Source organism: Apiospora aurea (genome assembly GCF_038362705.1).
Source record: "Apiospora aurea strain CBS 24483 chromosome Unknown utg000008l_segment0_segment0, whole genome shotgun sequence".
In the NCBI taxonomy this organism is placed as follows: Eukaryota; Fungi; Ascomycota; class Sordariomycetes; order Amphisphaeriales; family Apiosporaceae; genus Apiospora; species Apiospora aurea.
In genome coordinates this window covers 1,827,332-1,845,455 of record NW_027117395.1, presented here as the reverse complement: position 1 = coordinate 1,845,455, position 18,124 = coordinate 1,827,332, and the positions used below count along the sequence as shown (strand labels likewise).

General features: G+C 50.2%; 7 protein-coding genes across 7 annotated transcripts; 3 read left to right on the top strand and 4 right to left on the bottom strand.

Annotated features, from left to right (window-relative positions):
• Positions 1 to 1,328: 1,328 nt before the first annotated feature.
• On the bottom strand, positions 1,329 to 2,342 carry PG986_012035 (uncharacterized protein; the record flags this gene model as incomplete). The annotated part of the gene is made up of 2 exons (XM_066848257.1): positions 1,329 to 1,877; positions 1,959 to 2,342. The coding sequence occupies 2 exons, from the start codon at positions 2,340 to 2,342 to the stop codon at positions 1,329 to 1,331; spliced, it is 933 nt and encodes a 310-aa protein (XP_066694953.1).
• A 455-nt stretch (positions 2,343 to 2,797) lies between these two features.
• PG986_012034 (uncharacterized protein) lies at positions 2,798 to 3,958 on the bottom strand (the record flags this gene model as incomplete). The annotated part of the gene is made up of 3 exons (XM_066848256.1): positions 2,798 to 2,863; positions 2,942 to 3,666; positions 3,904 to 3,958. 3 exons carry the CDS (start codon positions 3,956 to 3,958, stop codon positions 2,798 to 2,800), a joined length of 846 nt encoding a protein of 281 aa, XP_066694952.1.
• An 833-nt stretch (positions 3,959 to 4,791) lies between these two features.
• On the top strand, positions 4,792 to 6,040 carry PG986_012033 (uncharacterized protein; the record flags this gene model as incomplete). The annotated part of the gene is made up of 4 exons (XM_066848255.1): positions 4,792 to 4,802; positions 4,874 to 5,180; positions 5,241 to 5,750; positions 5,819 to 6,040. 4 exons carry the CDS (start codon positions 4,792 to 4,794, stop codon positions 6,038 to 6,040), a joined length of 1,050 nt encoding a protein of 349 aa, XP_066694951.1.
• A 1,392-nt stretch (positions 6,041 to 7,432) lies between these two features.
• On the top strand, positions 7,433 to 7,660 carry PG986_012032 (uncharacterized protein; the record flags this gene model as incomplete). The annotated part of the gene is made up of 1 exon (XM_066848254.1): positions 7,433 to 7,660. One exon carries the CDS (start codon positions 7,433 to 7,435, stop codon positions 7,658 to 7,660), a length of 228 nt encoding a protein of 75 aa, XP_066694950.1.
• A 3,115-nt stretch (positions 7,661 to 10,775) lies between these two features.
• On the top strand, positions 10,776 to 11,434 carry PG986_012031 (uncharacterized protein; the record flags this gene model as incomplete). The annotated part of the gene is made up of 2 exons (XM_066848253.1): positions 10,776 to 10,934; positions 11,039 to 11,434. The coding sequence occupies 2 exons, from the start codon at positions 10,776 to 10,778 to the stop codon at positions 11,432 to 11,434; spliced, it is 555 nt and encodes a 184-aa protein (XP_066694949.1).
• A 705-nt stretch (positions 11,435 to 12,139) lies between these two features.
• On the bottom strand, positions 12,140 to 12,648 carry PG986_012030 (uncharacterized protein; the record flags this gene model as incomplete). The annotated part of the gene is made up of 2 exons (XM_066848252.1): positions 12,140 to 12,153; positions 12,213 to 12,648. 2 exons carry the CDS (start codon positions 12,646 to 12,648, stop codon positions 12,140 to 12,142), a joined length of 450 nt encoding a protein of 149 aa, XP_066694948.1.
• Positions 12,649 to 15,730: 3,082 nt separating this feature from the next.
• Positions 15,731 to 17,600, bottom strand: PG986_012029 (uncharacterized protein; the record flags this gene model as incomplete). Its single annotated transcript, XM_066848251.1, has 4 exons — positions 15,731 to 16,155; positions 16,235 to 16,795; positions 16,859 to 17,251; positions 17,351 to 17,600. The coding sequence occupies 4 exons, from the start codon at positions 17,598 to 17,600 to the stop codon at positions 15,731 to 15,733; spliced, it is 1,629 nt and encodes a 542-aa protein (XP_066694947.1).
• Between the last annotated feature and the right edge of the window lie 524 nt (positions 17,601 to 18,124).

Below are 18,124 nucleotides of genomic sequence, written 5' to 3'. Positions count from 1 at the left end.
CGAAGATGCCAGTCATTCACTTTGGGCAGTTCCCTTTAGTTCCGGCAAACGGCAACGCCCACGTTGAATGTGTAGGCGCTCGACATCACCTACCGTTTCATGATGAAACCGATTGCGGAAAATCCAATTGCTGAAGTCATCGAAACATCAAATGCATTTGCTGCTGTCGCTTTATATCTTGGGACCGTTCCGACAGGACCGATCAATCAATATTTCCAAGCTGGCTGAGCACTCTTAACGATGATATTTAGGTTAGCAGTCACTAGCACCTACCTGCATATAGGCAGACATGTAGTAACCCCCACTGATGCATTCGCCTCTTTGATCGACTTGACCTTGCCCCTTGAGACCAATACCACTTGGGGAAGAGTGTACCTTTCACTGCTGAGGCTCCAGAGTCGTTGATGCACCCAAGATGTACTGCCATCGAGGTGTTCTCGTAACCTTCTGTTCGGGGATCTCAGAGAGCCCCAGATGTTGGCCTTGAGGTTTGACCACTGTCCAATCAGCACGGGCGACCATTTACAGCCCCTTTAACATGTTGTATTCGCATGTAGATTTAGGCATTACGTTGCGAGTCCGTTGTGACGCCCGCATATCGAGACATGCTATGCTCAACCCTGGATTTTGGAGTATACACTAATATATCCATCCATCTATTTATATTACATGGCGAGTTGAACCCATCAAGTCAAGAAGACTGGAGTCCTAAAGTGTCCTCTGCTGAACTAGGCCCGCAGAAGTACGGCCTGGATACACCAAAGAACGGCATGCCCCTGAATCGAAATGGGGGATTGAGGGGAAACTTAAGCTAAGGTACCTTCACATATAACTACTTTGCAAGCTAAGACTTGGGTTTAGTTGCAAGGTCAGTCTCAAGAGCTCTCCTTTGAATCTCCGTTAAGATCTGCCGAAGGCAGGTGAGTCGCGCGAGTGAAAAAGGCAGATACTTCGTACGGCGCATAAAAAGATGTTTGATGCACATCGGTACTGTTTTTTTATATAGCGACTCTGCTTAACAATAGCTATGTAGTGGCGCCCACATAGGTGGTCAAATTCCCCAGGAGTTTTCAAATAAGTCGATGATTGGGATTTCTCGCTATATTCGAAGCTACGGCGATACATATCACTTACTGGGATTTCAAGTAATTGCTATCATGATGCCGGTTTCCTATCAGGGACGGTGAAGATGCGTAGGTCAGTGAGGAATCGCAATGGAGTGACCCGGTGCTGGATTATCCCCATCACGCGAGCAGAAAATGCAAACATAACCAAATAATCGACTCTTGAGCATTGTATGTTTATGGGGTCTACTACAAATCGCTGTCTTAGACAGGAGGATTGTCTTGATACGGAGGGGGCGGCGCGTCCGGATGCTGCTCATCCGCAGCACCAGCAGCAGTCTCGGGCTCCTGGTGCGCAATAGGAGTCCCAACCGGCGGCCGCCTCTGCCCTTCCTCTAGTCGCGCAGTCCACAGCGCGGCGCCCGTGGTTGACGTCAGAAGGAAGAAGAACGACAGTATAGGCACGAGCTGCAGCACCATAGCCACAGTTCCGAACCAGGTGTACTCCCACGCCCGCTTCTTAACTTCGTGCTTGCTCTCCTTCTTGGTCAGGCCGCGCAGGGTGAACCATCGGTAGTGCGCAAACGTCCCCAGCCTCGCGCCCGTGATGATGATGAAGGCGGGCGTGCCGACGAAGGGGATCAGGTTGAGCGGCAGGAAGACGATCAGCTCGATGATCTGGATCAGACTCCATGGTTGGTAGACCGCGGCCGTACTGGGTTTCCCCAACATCTTGACCGAGTTCGGAGCGTCGGGGAACAGGATGCGATGGGGCGCGACGAGGTCGGCGAGACCTTTGTTAATGAGGGTTGCCTGTTGGTAGTTCGATTAGACTTCTTCCCGGACGAGCGCACATCAAAACAAAAAGCAAGCGCTGGTAGAAGGTGTACGTACATCGAAGACATCTACGCGACATTCGTCCACGAAGAACCCCTCGAACAAACCTTGGATAATCACCAGGCCTTCTCCCAGCGTGAGCACCACGGCATTAAACCATGCGGCGCGACCGTGGAAAATGGCGAGGAACGCAAACTGCGGCAGGAAGGCGAAGGTGAAGAGTATTGTATACACCAAGAGCGAAATGAGGGACAGAGGGAGAAGTCGGCTGATGAAGAGCGGGTAGTAGGCGGGATGTCGCAGGAAGTAGTAGATGCCTCGCAGAGGATACGATGCCGCGACCAGCGCTCTCGTTACATAATTGACAGGTCTCTGGATCGGCCTAACGACATGGTGTAGATGGCTATTGGGGCCATAGCCTTGCGGTGCTGAGGACGACATGACTATGCGACAACACTATAGACAAAGATGGGTGTATTCAATATCAGATGCATAGGCACAAATAGGAAGCAAGTCTGGGAACAAATGAGACTATTCGCATGTGAAGGCAGAAGCGAAGGGCTATGACGACGCTACAGTGTAAATCGCTCACGTGCGGATTGAGGCAGCCTTCGCACTGTCTAGCTGCACTGTCCCCTCATTCAGCTACCTGAAAGCGTTTCACCGTACCCTTGCACAACACTAAGATGGGTATCACCAATTGCGCGTCAGTATTTTAATTGCGCACTGAGGAGTTGGACTTTTTTTTTCATTTTCTCCTATGTAAAGCAAGGTTGCATAGGCATGAGAAGAGACGCCATACCTGATTCAGTATTTCTGGCTGTATCAGCGCAAAGGATGATGTATTAACTTGGATATATTGATGATGTTTTCAAGTTATTAGCTACGATAACCGCTTACAGCTTATCAACCAACTTCTCCGCCGTGTAAGACGTGTTCGTTCCCCATGTCTTCGCCGTTGACTGTGTGCACCCAGTCAGTATATCGGTTATTCATTGCACAGGAAAGCCCCGTAAGATGGGGGAGAGAAAAGCACTTACCTGGAGATACAAGATCCCATCCTCAACCTCACACTCGCTGTACGAGCTATCCTTGAGCTTCTCCACGATGCGGAACTTGACCTCGCCCTTGGAGACGGCGTCGCGGAACCCCTCCTGCAGCAGGTCGTCGTCGAACTTCTGCCACTGGATCTGGCTCAGCAGGCCCTCAAAGTACGAGATGGCCATGGAGCCCATGTACGCCTGCCAGTCCTCGCGCAGCTCCGTCTTCTTGACCTGGCTCTCCGCCTTGAGCGCCGCGAAGACCTCCTCCCAGTTGGGATTGAGCTGGATCTCGGGCCACGCCAGCAACTCGGCGATCTTGGCGCGGATTGCCTCGATCTTGGGGTCGTAGTCCTGGCGGATGCCCGTGCGGGTCGCGAAGCTGATCGCACCGCCGCTGGCGCCGGGCGCCGCGGGCGCGTTGTTCAGCGCCTTGAGCAGCGTGTCGCGCTCCACGCAGTAGTCGATGTTGCAGCCCAGGTTGTCCGGTGAAAACAGCATGCGCAGGGCGCCGCGCTCGTCCACGTCGACGCCGCCGTACGTGAAGCGCTTGTTGAGGTCCACGTCCATCGTCAAGACGTGCGCGTGGCAAATGTCGTTGAGCTCCTTGAGCCCTTCCTCGCCATAGCTGCTCTCGTAATTCTTGAACTGCCAGATGGCGCCCTTGAAGTAGCTTTTCGGCAGGGACACACGCATCAAAGTAAGCAAGTCGGCTCTGAAGACAGCTGAAGCGGGACATATGACGGGGCACTTACGCGACGATGCAGCTTCCAAGGGACTCTTTGGCGTAGCCATCTCCGGCGTAGGCAAACACTTGGTTAGGATTCACCTCCACAGTCCAAGGTACTGTCAGGATATCGGAGAGCTCCTTTTCTATCTCGGGCTTCTTGTTATCCCACTCATCGCGCACTGCGACTATTAGCGTCTTGGCTCCCGATGAGAGCACCTTTGGGTTGACGTACCGTTCTTACGGAGAGCCAGAGGAAGCTTCTCAACGGGAGGTAAACGTTCGGCCATTTTGAGTGAATGTGAATTGGGATCAAGATTGTTGGGATGGTAAAGAGGTTACTTGTAAGGTATATTCAGTGACGTGTGTATCTGTGCCAGGTGCCATGCTGGCTGGATATGTGTCAAGACAAGAGACCACGATGCATCTTATATAGCCAAACATGCAACAGCCATATCGAGGCCACAATGCCAACCCCAACAACCCCCTGAGCTGCTTGACTCGGCGCATGGCTTCTCACAATCGTGCCATGGTGGAAAGCATTCGTCAACGTGCAATGCCTCTTCCAGGGGTCCTCGAGTCAGCCGCTTAGGCAGCCCTACAGATACAGCTAGAGTATGGGGAGCTCGCTTAAATTTTGTGGACTCTCAATAGTCTAAATGTAGTCTGATCCGCTATATGGTCGTTTGGGAACTGGAATACGCCTCGTAGCCTCACGAGATTGGCGGGGAGGAGCTGTCACGGTTGCTAGTCAGTTGGGGCCGTCTTCAGCTGGACTTGGCATTAGCCACTTATTTGACAAGCGCGGAATAGCAACCGCTACTGGGGTTACTTGGGGAGGAAATGGTCAACCATGGGCATTTGGATACTGCCTCGACGAAACGCCTCATTGGTTCTAGATTCTGGGGTTTGTTGGACGGAGTCATGATGGGTAGTGGCTCAGCGGAACGCAGCCTTCCACCGTGGATTGCTCCGATTGAAGACCTGGCCCCCACGATGACTCTTACCCGGGGTCGCTGTTGTCAACCGCCATCGTGGCCTGTATATACTCATCCGATAGGATCAATTCGTGTGGCGGGCTTGAAACGCAAAATACCAGAATACCTCCTCCTAGACTATCACCATGTCTGAATTGTAAGAGCACAACCACCCCGACCGCAGACTCGCCAGTAGCTGACCACACTTTTCCACCTCGATTCGGAAAGGCCCCTTAAGGTTCGTGTCGGCATCCGCGACAGCTGGTCCAGCGAGGACGCGCCCGTGCGCAAATCCCTGAAAACCCTTCGCGAGATCCTCGGCCTCGACGTCGCCGTCGAGCCCGAGTGGCCGCTGTTGCTCGCGGCGCTCGATGGCTCGTACCCGGACAAGCAGACGCTGGTGCCGGCCGTGGCGCAGTGCGTGCGAGTCTGGTGCGACCTGCTCGCGGCCGCGCTCGAGGACGAAGACGCCACTGCCGAGTGGGCCGAGACGCTCCTGGAGCGCGCAGGCGGGCTCTTGCGTTTGTTTCTAGAGGTACGACGAGCCGACCGCTACGATTCCAGGGAATATAGACCTTATGCTTAGTGAAAACAGGTTCAAGTCTCGAAGAACGAAGGCCTACGATTGACTTGGTCAAATGATAGGACTGGCTTCGTGATCACACTACCGCGCGGCCAAATGCCCTATCTCACGGAACTAGAGGCCGCGTTTAGGGGTCAGCTACTGAACTGCTTCAATAAAGACGCGGGTGCGTCGCAATCGACTACTCTTGCTTCCCGTGCCGCAGCGCCTGCGGATGACTGGGCGGACGTCTCACTCGACGCCGCCACTGGAAAGGCCGCTGTTGTAGAAAGCGCCAAGGATGCCGATCGCTGCAGTAATACGCAATATGTTCCGCCGATAAAAGCAGCGTATGCCGTCATTCCAGAATGCGGCACTTTGGCGCGACCCGACGATCTGCTTCTGAAGCCCCCGTACCATCTCGTGGTATACGATAGGGGAAGCAGTGAAGTGGAGATACACAGCAGCCACAGCCCGTCACTTCAGCTTTTGAGCGAGTATCTGAAGAAGTGGTGCAGGGTCAATCAGCAGAATCACCAGAAAGTATGTATCCTCTTCCTTCATAAGGCCGCGGCCGAAGCAAGATTGCTCTAACATCGTCCGTCACCTAGCCGCCCTGTGTGGATATCAAACTGCATCAGTCAGCGTTCGGATTGGGTCTGATATATGACCGGCTGACGTTGTCTGTCGATCGGCCATACGCGCAGTATGGTGTGTCACCCATGATCGTGCTGTCCCTTGTGGAAGGTGTGCTGGGTTACCAAAATGTGGGCAACGAGGGGTCATGCTGGAAGTTCCGTAAAGATGTTGAATTGAAGAGATATGGTTCATAGTTATGCGAGTACTTGGTTTTCAACGAAATAGGACTGGTGGCATGGAAGTGTCATTTCGGGCAGTGCCTGTCTCTTGATCGGCGTATGATGGTCTGTACACTGGCACCTGGTCATCTCATCCGTGCCAATCCCAGGGTTTGGTTTGGACTCGGCACCGGGAACAATGTTTTTCTGGTGGCCTTGTTCCCGTTGCATAGAAATATGCAGACCAGGCCGGCATGGAACTTGGCGTAGTCGAGAGGAATTGAACAGCGTCAAACCCACTAGGCTACAGACAGCACGACTGATATGGAGAGCCAAGCGCCAAGCGTATGCGTTTGTCCCTGTTTGCTACATCGTCGTGCTACACAGTCCTCGTCTCCTCAATCGCTTGCGGTGAGAGGTCGTACAAGCAAGGGCGGTATTTGCTCTCTGCTCGCTCAGATTTTCCGATTGCAGTGACACCCACCACCTAACCACGACAAACATCCGTATAGCCACATTCCAGATTCGCCTTCCTAAGTTCTTGAGGTCCAACATTGTTCCTGATATGGCGTCACATAGATATGAGTTCTAATGGCTCCTTTGTTCTGTCTACTTAGCCGACCAATGGATCGTATGGCTATTTAAGGCAGACAATTTCTTTGCCTCTTGAATATCTCATTTTAATTATTTCATCTCAGTTCTCTGTAAATCTTTCTAATCGAGAACATCCGTGAAATGGATAAGGCCAATGATGACCAAGCAGCTCACCTCGAGCGCCACAACGACATCGTAAACTATTTCGATGGTGGTATAGTAGAAGGATGGGTCAAAAACTTCTTGGTTCCAAGGATGTCAAACCCTGCAGATACTGGTATACTACCCGCCATACTTGATTAGATCAAAGGCAACTAACATGATCTCTCGTCCAAGTCATACAGGAGTCTGAGGTTCAAGACACCATTCACTACATTCTGGGGGTATACCTGGCAAAAAATAGCCGCATAGACGAGTCGTCACTGCACCGAGCTGTCGATGCAGTTAAGGGGCTGTTCCTTGGTCCATATGGACTAGTGGCCTTGGCAGGAGCCATCCAAATAGCGTGTGATGACAACAGTGGGTGTTTTTCTTTCATATCAATTCCCGTTGGCTCCTGCATCCCATCAATCTAAGGATTTCTATCGCCCCAAGAGTTGGGATCCCAGGAGAGACAGACACATATTCAAGTACTTAAAATCGACTGTCACATCAGATTACCCGCACCCCTATAAAGAGCAGGCGCGGCCGGCACTGCTCTCGAAGAAACCCCCGAGTTATGACCAAACACTCGCCCAATTCGAAAACTTCAACCGGTTTTTCATGGTTCTGGTAAAGAAATGCAAGAAAACCGATACCATACTCCCAGTGCCTATGCTACCGGCCTTCAAGGCCATGGATTCTGTCTTGAAAAAGCAGGGCTTGCCGTCATATAAGAAACTCAAGGTGGCGCTGGACTGGGCTAAGGACTCCGACTTGGTGGACGCCATGAAACGCGACGTGGGTGGCAAGAAGAAATGTACGGAAATCAAACAGGAAATGGAGGAAATCATCAAGTATTGGAAACAAAGAATAGAGCTGCTAGAAATGGCGACGACGGCCTTGAGAGTAGAGGAGGCCTAGCGATGGTTTTGGCCTCCATAGAACAGGCGCGAACGAAAGTCCTACTATCCAAATTATTTACTACAACTTTGCCAACGATCCTTTTGTGACCACCTCAATGATGTTGTTCAATTGCCCGTCGGAAGTTCAGGCCCTGTCACCCACTTTAGTCAGGCGTTATGGGTTTAATAGGGCCACAGTTGGTGACATGACGTCATGGGCACGATTGTTGGCAGATGTGAGTCGTGACCAACTCTAATACGACCACCTCTGCTCAACTTGCTTGCTTTCCTCCTCTTCAAGACCCATAGCCTTTGCGAATTGCAAGTTATCAATCAATACACAAAAGCAAAAGGGAACAACAGCCAATTTCCTGTCCATCAACGCGCCATCCACCCGCCATCCACCCGCCATGGACCCCAACAACCCTCTCGCCGACCGCGAAAAGTCGCTCGAAAACCAGTGGATCAAGAACAAGGAGTACGTTTCTCCCTCGGGACATGACTTATTGTTGTCAGAAACTGTATAGCTAATTCGCGCGCAGGCAACAGATGGCCAAGGACAAGGCCGCACAAGCTGCAAAGGGGGCCAAAGATCAGGGCCAAGGACAGCAGGGCGGACAGGCAAAGTAGTGTCAGCTTCGTAAAGAACAATGCCGCCGTCTGATGCCGAGAGTCTCCTTGGCGCGGGTCATCGGGGGTGCTGTTGCGAAGTCGGGTGCTCCGGCTAGATGAAGAAAAACTGCGGTGTAGACCGAGACATATTACATACTTCCCAATCAGTCATACACCATCGGACGCGGGAACAGATACGCTCACATCCCACCTTGTGCGATGCTTGCTTCAGGCTTTGGCGTGTTGATGGTCGTTAGTGGCGTTTACTAGCGTCGCCTTCGCATACGGCAATACGGCGCCACCCCCCCTTAAGATGCAACCCCTATCGGCTGCCCCCCTTAAATGACATACCTAAAATAGATGTAAAAATCAACAACATCAGCAATAGATAGGTCAATTGAACAACGCACACTGCATTTTAAGGCCTGTTTCGGCTGGTGCGCACTATAATAGAATCACCTTCACCACCAGCTCGATTTGCATTACTTTCCACCACCTTATCGGCGCGCCTTTTCGGCCTTTTCGGCCTTTTCCTTGGCCTTTCTTTTTTGACGTCCTTTTGAACCTCCCTGATGTTTGTTATATATACAAAACCTTTATTGGGGTCCTCGTCGACCTTCCTCTTCTTTTGAGATCTTGTTTTCTCTAGATCTGCCTCTAGACCGGCTTTTTCCTGTTCCAACCGGCCGATCCGGGCCGTTAAATCATTAACACTCTTGCCGAGCTTCTTCTATAGCAACCTCCTAGTTGAATCACCGGTGGTAACATTAGTACTAAGCATCGCAGCCCCTAAATCTTTGACCTGCCGGCTGTTTTTGGGCGTTTCGATCTTTCCAGCTTTCGGTTCAGCTGGCTGGCGCGCATCCTCGGCGGCGATGGCCTTATCGATGGCTCGCACCATGTTGGTGCGACGGAGCTTGTTGTTTATTGGCTTATCGATATTAAGGGGGTAGATGCCAGTTACTGCCTATCCACCAGCGATGACCTTAGGGGTAAAGGCTATTTTGCGTGCTTTGGCCTAGGCTCGAAGGAAGTCCTCTTTTTTAACGTAGCTGTTATTAGTGACGGCGCATATTAGGTCGAGCTCCTTTCGGAACCTCTTTTTTAGGACCCTAAAATAGCTAACATCCAGGGGCTGAAGCATATGGGAACTGTGTAGTGGTAAGTAGAAGAGCTACACTTTAGCCTTTAACGCCGCCAATATAAAGTTATTATCGATGTAATTTTTATGTCTATCTAGAATTAAGAGCTTCTATTAGTTAAGGTTATTAAGCTTAGTTAAAGGGATAAAGATTTTTTTTAGCTATTTTAAAGCTATAGGATTAAAAGTTTATTTTTTTGGTAACGCTTTAAAGGCTTAATTTTTATATTCGTAGTTAACTTTATCCTCTTTTTAAAGGAATTACTGTTACTAGACCGATTAGCTTTTAAATATAATTAAAAGCGGTAGGATATTACTAATAGTATTAATGTATTTTAAAATAGTTATTTATTCGCGATTAGCCGAGTCGTTCCGCATTAAACTTTAATAGGCGGCAGGGCCGATTATTATAGTACTCTCCCCTATTATTATCGCAGTTCCTACTTTATCGGCGTTAAATCTAAATCGAGGGGGTATATTTACGATAATGGCAGTATTAAGCCGATTAAAAAACCCTCGTACGGCCCCGTTTGATATGCATGCGAGGCGCCGGAAATCCATCGCTTTGGCACGCACGGTTCTAAGGGCCGGATAACGTTTTAGAAAACGGTGCACCCATCGCTTGCCGATGAGGTGATCGACCCTTTTTGCAAGGAGGATGCGTTGGGCATATATGCGAAAGAGTCGGTGCGTAGGTGCGTAGCCTAGGCTGGCCTGGAAAAGGGCCTATTTGGCCAAAAAGGTCTCTTCCGTAGGGGTGAACAATTGCCGAGTCTTATCCTGCTCTTTTTTTGAATGTTGACCCCTAAGTCGGTTGCGAAGGGTGCCCTTGTTGATGTTGTGGTCTTTGGCCGCACGGTTGATGCTTCCGCCGGCCAGCACGGCCTGGACCGCTTGGGCAATGCGAGCTTCTTTGGTCATGTTGGTGGTGGTGAAAAGAGGAAAAAAAGAGGAAGAGATTGATCTACTTTAATTGACAGACGAGTGAGATTTGACCCCTTTATATACTGTTGTTGTTGCTCAGGGGCTCTAGAATCATCTGAAATCTGGAGGGGTCATTTGAGGGGGGGGCAGCCGATAGGGGTTGCATCTTACCAGTAGGTACTGCCGGCAGCATGCAAGGGATGTCTCGCAGGAACCCAACGGAATCCTGTCGAACGGCTGTAGCCTAAAGCTCCCAACTCATACTTCGTCGTCCGTAAGCACTTGTCAAATAAGTTACCTCGAGTATTAAAGAAGTGAATTGCGACTACACATTGCAAGAAAATTGTCGGCATTGATTAGTCCCTTGAGTCCCTTGGTTGAATCTCAAAACCTCTCCTCCAAAACCTTGTCCTCGACCCCTACTGTGCACCATTGACCAAGCTTGATACACGTTATCATGAGCGACTTTACAAAATCCCGAACAGGCTCCTGCCAATGTGGCGCTGTCCAAGTCCAGATTCAGGGGAAGCCGCTGGAGATGCACCTGTGCCACTGTGTCACCTGCCAGAAAGTGTCGGGCTCAATCTTTGCTGCACTTGTGACTATCAAGGAAGAGGTATGTTATTGTGCATTCTCGTCACGTATCCCCTCCTTCCGTGACGGCGGGTTGGAAACAGTCGAATTTGTCTACCAGAGCTCCAGCTGACTCATACTTTCTAGCAATTAACCATCACAGTCAAGCCAGGACTGGATGAAGAGTCCACGCTCAAGGTATACAAAGGTGCCCCAGGGGACTCCTCCGGCAGCGTGAGCCGCCGCACGTTCTGCGGCATCTGTGGTTCGCAAATCCTGTTGCGCAACGATCACTTGCCAAGTATGGCAATGGTGTCACTTGGCATCTTGGAGCCGTACCCGATGACAGAAGACAGCACAGCGGGGAAGGAGGGCCGAGAAGTGGATGATGGCGAGGGATGGGCCATGAAGCCTACGATTGAGTACTGGTGTGTCAGGAAACGGCAGTGGGTTGGCGAGACTGGTGCGGAGGTGGTATTCAAGACGGGACCGGAGACGGAGGAGGATCTGGCTAAGTTGAAAAATATATTTGGGCTTGCTTGAGAGCAAAATATGTCTTCGCGTGTACAATGTAACTACATAGATGTTTCTCACTTGAGTGAGCTACATGTATTGACTGAATTGTATCTCCCACTTCCTCGAAGAAACATGATCTAACGTATTCGGAACCCTGGACTAACTGGAGTACTGGGTCATTCTCCTGGAAATGAGAAAACTAGTATTCCAGCTTTTTCATATTCTCCGGGCGGCTCACTTCTTCTGACCTAATCCTTGCGCAGGCAATATTGATAGCCGAGTCTGATCGCACACGAGGCGGTATGATTAGAGTCAGAACAGGAAACCAACAAGCCTGCACTCAACAGCATTGTACTGTATTCAATACTGTTTTGAGCTATATGCTTGGTATAGAAGCAGTACCTAGTGGGTTTGGGCGCGACTAATGTGAAAATTGGGTGGCTTAGTTTAGTTGAACATGTGCCCCTTGATTTCATCAAGATTTAAAGGCATCTTGCATATCTAACCCATGTCCAACAGACTACATACACATGAAAGTTTCTATCCAAACCCCTGTAACCTGGCCTGCGATGTCCTGAAAGCTTTGGGTCCAATATTGAAGACTCCATGTTGTATTAGATACTGAGCTTTTCACCTGGAAAGACGCCGCTTTATTTCTGTTGAGGACGCATAGCAGCAACCTGGGCCCATGTCTTTGGTGTTTGCGGCTTATTCTGTTCAGGTAATGATTGGTTAAACGGAAGGCTCTGAAATAAATTAGCATATGTTGTGTCTGTACCAATCCCCGGTTCTCGCTGCTACTTACCATTTGACATGCCATTATTGGACTCGGGAGAAATTGATGCCGACTCTATGCCCCCAGACGGGACTGTTGCTGATTCTTCTACCTCCTTGGACACTAGCGGTTGCAGAATCTTGCGGACTTCTTCAAGTGTACCGAGGAATCGTTCATGGTTTATATTGGCGGTCCTCCGGCTACCAATTGCACTGTCAAGGTCATTGGCGATATCCTCAGGGACAACGAGTGGCGACCGACCATTTTTGACAATATGCTTGGCAATGGGGACGTAATCTTCAGGTTTAAGCTTGTATCTGGGATGGAGCTTTTTGGGTCTGCGTCTGCCATGGTTTCGGGGAAGGCGATAATTTCGTCCCCGTGCTTCATCTCTGAGCCAAATAGCCACCTTCATGGTCTTTTCGGTATAGTCCAGATGTAGTTCTCCAGGAGAGATGCTATCCATCTTGTTCCTTGTTGCGGGGGGTGCTTTAGAAAGGGGATAAGTCAAGGTGTGAAGATATATTCACCAGCTTCAAAAGTGGTGTTCGTGAAATGATTTAGTTGCGGTGTGTATAATGGAAACTACTGTTCACACGACGAAGATGTCAATATATACGTCAGAGGAGCTACAACCTGCCACGCTTGCTAGCTTGATCACCATTCTCACAAAGAGAGACCTACGTGTGCCTGTCTCACAATGACACATCTTCTATTGAACATCAGGTGAGTATAGAACTTACGTGGCTCGCATCTCTGACATTGGGATCAAATGTTTCCTTTGTACCAAGCACAGTGAACTTTAGCGTGTCAAGCTCGTGGCGACGTTTCCTTTCCACTCAACGGAAGCTCGTTGGCTGTTACGTTGCCAGTTTATTTCAATACACACGAGATAATGTGCGAATGACTAAAATTCTCCCAAAACGCCGCGCATTGTCCCCAGGACGATCATATCAATCCTCAACAGCCAAATTCAACGATAATGCAAGGTGGGATAAAGCTTCTGGAATTGATGACGTGTAAACATCAGTGATAAAACAGCTGCCAAATGATTGGTCAATTATAAAAGCACACTCAAGATGGGATCATAGCTGCAGCTACGTCTCAAGACTACGAGATCTTCCTCGAATTCATATCTGATTGTCATCGGGCGGCTTCTCCCAATTTATTCAGCACAACAAGAAATCGTGTTGTTGTCTCCAGGGGAACCTTATTCTCACCCCGCATGACACATTTGCGTCTTTTATAGTTCCAACTTGGCACGGTCTCCTGAAGGGTGCTTTTGATATTCCGGTCCTGCCAAGGTGCCGCTGCACTCCGACTCTTATTTTCCTTCCGCCTCATCAAAGAGACCCTTAACCGTCTTTAACACGGATATGAAGTGCATGTGGTCTCTCTGGGCCACCTCCCTCTTCTCGATGGCGCATTCCAGATTCTGACGCATTTCTTGGTATTTGCCGCTGTGAAAATGGTCCTTAAAACAGCCTTGTGAGAATTGTGACGAGATGAAATGGGCGGTTGATATGTAGTCTCCAGTGCTCATGACATATCTCGCGGGCGTGTTCTTGCAAAAAGTCTTGGGGTATCCATTCTCCGAAGCCGTTGCCTTCAAATAGTGGGCAACTGACTGGGTGGCTTGCTGGTATGCTTTTTGCAGCTTGACTTTGTTCATGTTACGTTCGGGCTCTGTTTGCTTAAATTAGTACTTAGTGAAGCGAAACTGCTTAGAGAACTGAATGATGTCGATCCCACCTGTGGTGTTGCTGGATGGTTTTGCTATTCTCGCCTGAGCTAGGAGGATTTCGTAATTAATTAGTAAAGCAAGATTGGTATCAAGATGGATGACGAAGCTGGTCAAAAGAAAGTTATTCTGGAGTGCCGAGCTGGATGTTAACTGAAGGCCATGGCTGATGGGGAGTACGATACGGCATATATAGGTGCAGTTTCAAGCATGAGTCTAGATACTTGCGTGAAAATAAGGCCTTAGGGCTCACTGTTGACCTCGCAATGATCCTATTTTGCTGGCCAGATATAGGAAACCCCCAGAATTAATGGATTAGGCTACTTGAGGCTTAAAACGGACATCAGGCGCGACAGTCGAGTTTTGCTATTCTCCCGGTCTGAAGCATATAAGTAGATCAGAAAATGGACGTTTCACGGGTTGCCACTTCTGGTGTCCTGCTAGATCAATACTTCTAGCTGCAACTGGCAATAGCCCCTCTTTGTGTTGGACTAAATAAGGTGTCTTGACGGTCACTGTTTCAAATACCCCTCGCAGAATATCATATAGAATTCCACATGGAAATCCGATGCCTTTGGTGAGTATAACCAAACATTTCTGATCCCAATCACTAATTCAAGCGATGTTGGCACGCTTTAAACACTGTTCCACCTTCGAATCCCTCCCGTCAATGCCTTGAGAGCCTCGATAATTACAGCAATGAGTGAGGGGCTCTGATGGTCTGCCCGAGGTCTTGGCCCATCATTGGCTGGGTGAATCTGATTGTCGGTTCTGGCAATTCTCGGGAACAAGCCGGGATTGGTTCTCTCTGCCTCATCAAAAATCCACTTCACCTTTTTCAACGTACCTATGGGGGATTGGTGTCGTACTTGAGCCTCTTCACGCGACAAGGATGGCCTCATGTAGCTTCTCACAGATGGTAGTATAACGTTGGTGCCAACCAGAATCTCGGTCCTTGTCAGGGTCTGCGATGAAAGTAGCAAGCTCTTCGTACACCTCGAGGCTCAAAGGTTGATTGGTGGGGAATGTTCCGGTATGTCCCAGTCGTTTGGCCTCGCGTCGCAGATATCTCGCGACCAGCTAGGACCGCCTTTTTGTAATATCTGTGCAGTGCTCCTGGGCTTTTAAAGTTACCTGTTTGTATATATTAGTACACTGTCAAACGGGGCGCTTTCTAATATGGCAGATAACCTACTTTGGAAATCCTCGGACATATTGACGAGTTGATCTAGATCTGGGTATTTTTTATAGAAAGATTTAAAGATTGTGCTGGTGATAGTCCCTGGGCGGGTAGTGATGTGCTTCTGGAGAGGCATGGAGGCGCTCATATATAAGTAAAAACAACGTAGGTACAGTAACGATCTCGAGATGAATATACTATACCAGCGATAGATAGTGTTTCCATTCTTGAAACCAGGATTGCTTGCTGTAAGTGGTTCGCTTTGAGACTTCAGCCGCCCAGATGATTTTTTGATACACCTCTTCCTTTAACTTGGACGTTTTGGTGGAACTCCGTGTTTTAATAATATCAAGTAAAACTTCATTATCGGTCCATACAGCAAGCAGACATCTAAAATATAGTACGTGGTGCCCTAACATGCAACCAAATGACCAAATTTTAAGGAAATAGATAGGAATTACTCATAATGACCAAGAACAAAGTTAACTATATATCTTATTTCATAGCTCTGAGCAACGCATGTGGGTTTTACTTTGTAACGTGGCATCGTGAAAGGTCACATAGCATAACAGTGGCATTGGGAAACAGTTTGTGGTAAACCCTTGACTCACCCCCTCGATACCATATCTATTCTACCAATCTACGAATAAGCTTATGCCGGTACGTAAAGCTCCTCGCCCTCTTCCCAAAGATGTACATGGGCACCGTCAGCAGCACGACGCCAATGGTAATGCCGCCAATAACGAAAAAGCACTGGCGAACGCCCTGGGTGGCGATCCAGTCGTTGATGTAGAAGGTCATGCCGAAGGCGAACATGTTCTTGACGAAGTTCATGGCGGCGAACGCCTCGGCCGCCATGGTCCGGTGCGAGTCGGACACGTAGGCCACGACGCCCGTCGTGCCCAGCTGCACACCGAAGTTGATGAAGCCCATGCCCATGATGATGGGGACCGGCCACGGGTACTCGCGGTACAGGCTCTCACCCCAGGCGAAGAAGCCCGTCACTGTGAAGAGGAGGTAGGAGAGCATGATAGGCAGGCGAAACTCGGGTTCTGTTTTTTAGTTTGTTAGCATCACGCTTTTCTTTTCTTTTGGGGTTCTCTATGTGGACGGGACGGCGTAGTGACTCACCAAATACACCGTTGTTCCTCTTCGACATAAACTTGATACATCCATCAATGATCGGACCAGCAAGGCCAGTGGCGAGAAGCGTCGCTGCAAACGATGACAAGTTGGACGCTCCCACGGCCGCAACACTGAAGTTGTAGGGTGGCGCCGAGAATATTTGTGAAAGAGTGACCGAGATCAGTACCAGCCACGAGATACACGTAGTGAACAGGAGCGTAGCCCAAAAGACAACGGGCGAGGCCATCATGGCGAAAGGCTGGAGGAAGGTCCGCCAGAACGAGACTTTGGCCCAGTAGCCAGAGTACGGGAGTAATTCTCGCAGGTAGCTCTTCTTCGTTGCTGCCACTGGCGCAGGAGAAGTCGAGTCTTCGAGGTGCTCCGCCTCGATCTTTTCGGCCTTGTCCACAACGGCGGCTCGGTCGCCCGTATCGATGTCAACGGCGCCCACTCTGTCGAACGCGGATTCGGGCATCCAGAAGAATGTGATGAGAAATTGTACCACGAAGGCGGCGCCCATGGCGTGCAGACATGTCCGCCACGACGCGTACTCGATAACAGCGCCAGCTGTCACAGGGTTTAGTAAACATACTAGGCTGCATGATCGTCATCACCCCAGGAAGAGCATACCGATGGGAGAAGCCAGATTGATACCGCCCAAGACGCCGAGGTTGAATATTGCCATCCGATACCCCCTCTCGTGAACAAACCAGATATCCGCGATGGACGCCGGGACCAGCGCCTCCATGGGCGCCATGCAGAAGCCGCAGATGGTGCGGGCCGCGACCAGGGACCCGAAGGTCTTGGACTCGGCGGCCCAGAAGCTGCTCACGAACAGGCCGATCGACGTCAGTAGGTAAATGGGCCGCTTGCCGAGCTTCACCGCCAGGGTATTGCAGATCAGACTGCCGCCCGAGATGGCGGCGATCATAGCGCCATTGCAGCCCAGGGTGAAGCGCTCGAGGGGCACGTCAAACTCCTGCGCGAGAGGTACAAAGGCGGACGTGAGAAGGGGACCGACGGCTGTTTTCGACATACAGAGTCAGCCACATAGATATGGGCCATAATCCTTATGAAGCATAAAGGGGCGCGACGATGAAAGGGAGGGCAAGTTCATCTTACCTCCTACACATCCACAACCATACGCAATGGCGACTGTGAAGAGCTCTTTCTTCCACCGGGGCCAGTTGTAGGGATCGTTTGGCGATTCAGACGGCTGCGGGACCAGGACATTCTTGCCTGATGGGTCATGTTTGAGCAGATTGGAGTCGACGCCGGCTGAGACTTCGAGGTCTACACGGCCGAGCGTGCTCAGGGGAGATGTGCCCGGCACATGCTCCAGATGTCTGTCTTCGAGGATGCCGAGAGGCATTTTTCCTTCAAGCTTCCGGGACTGACTGAATCGCAGGGGCTGCTATCTGGAAGCAATCTGTGAATGGAGGTCTGGTCTCTCGGATTGAATTTTCATTCGAGGTTGGTAGATGATGGGCATATGGAATATTAAATAGCTAGGTATGTAGTCCGGACAAGCAAGTCCACGTTGTCTGCCATTTGGTGGTGGCCCTACCTCTACCTACCCTACAGATCCTTGTGGATACTTGCCCGCGACTGTGTTTTACTAAAAGCTGGGGGTGGTTCCCTTCCCCCACATGATCATCAGTACTACCGCCAACTTGATGCGGAGAAAGCCTCACATCGTCGCCGCGATAGTGGAACTTGGCGACAGGCAAGGTCTCAGCGCCCGAGCTCCTTGCTCCTATTGCTTTATCACACTTGGTGCTTGGCCCTGCGGGGTCCAGCACACCCAACTTCTCTCCACTCCAGACTGCCCAGGGCTGCGAGCCGAATCCGCGTGGTAGCATTTGCGGGGGAAGAGACTGGGTGCGCGCGTCCCCG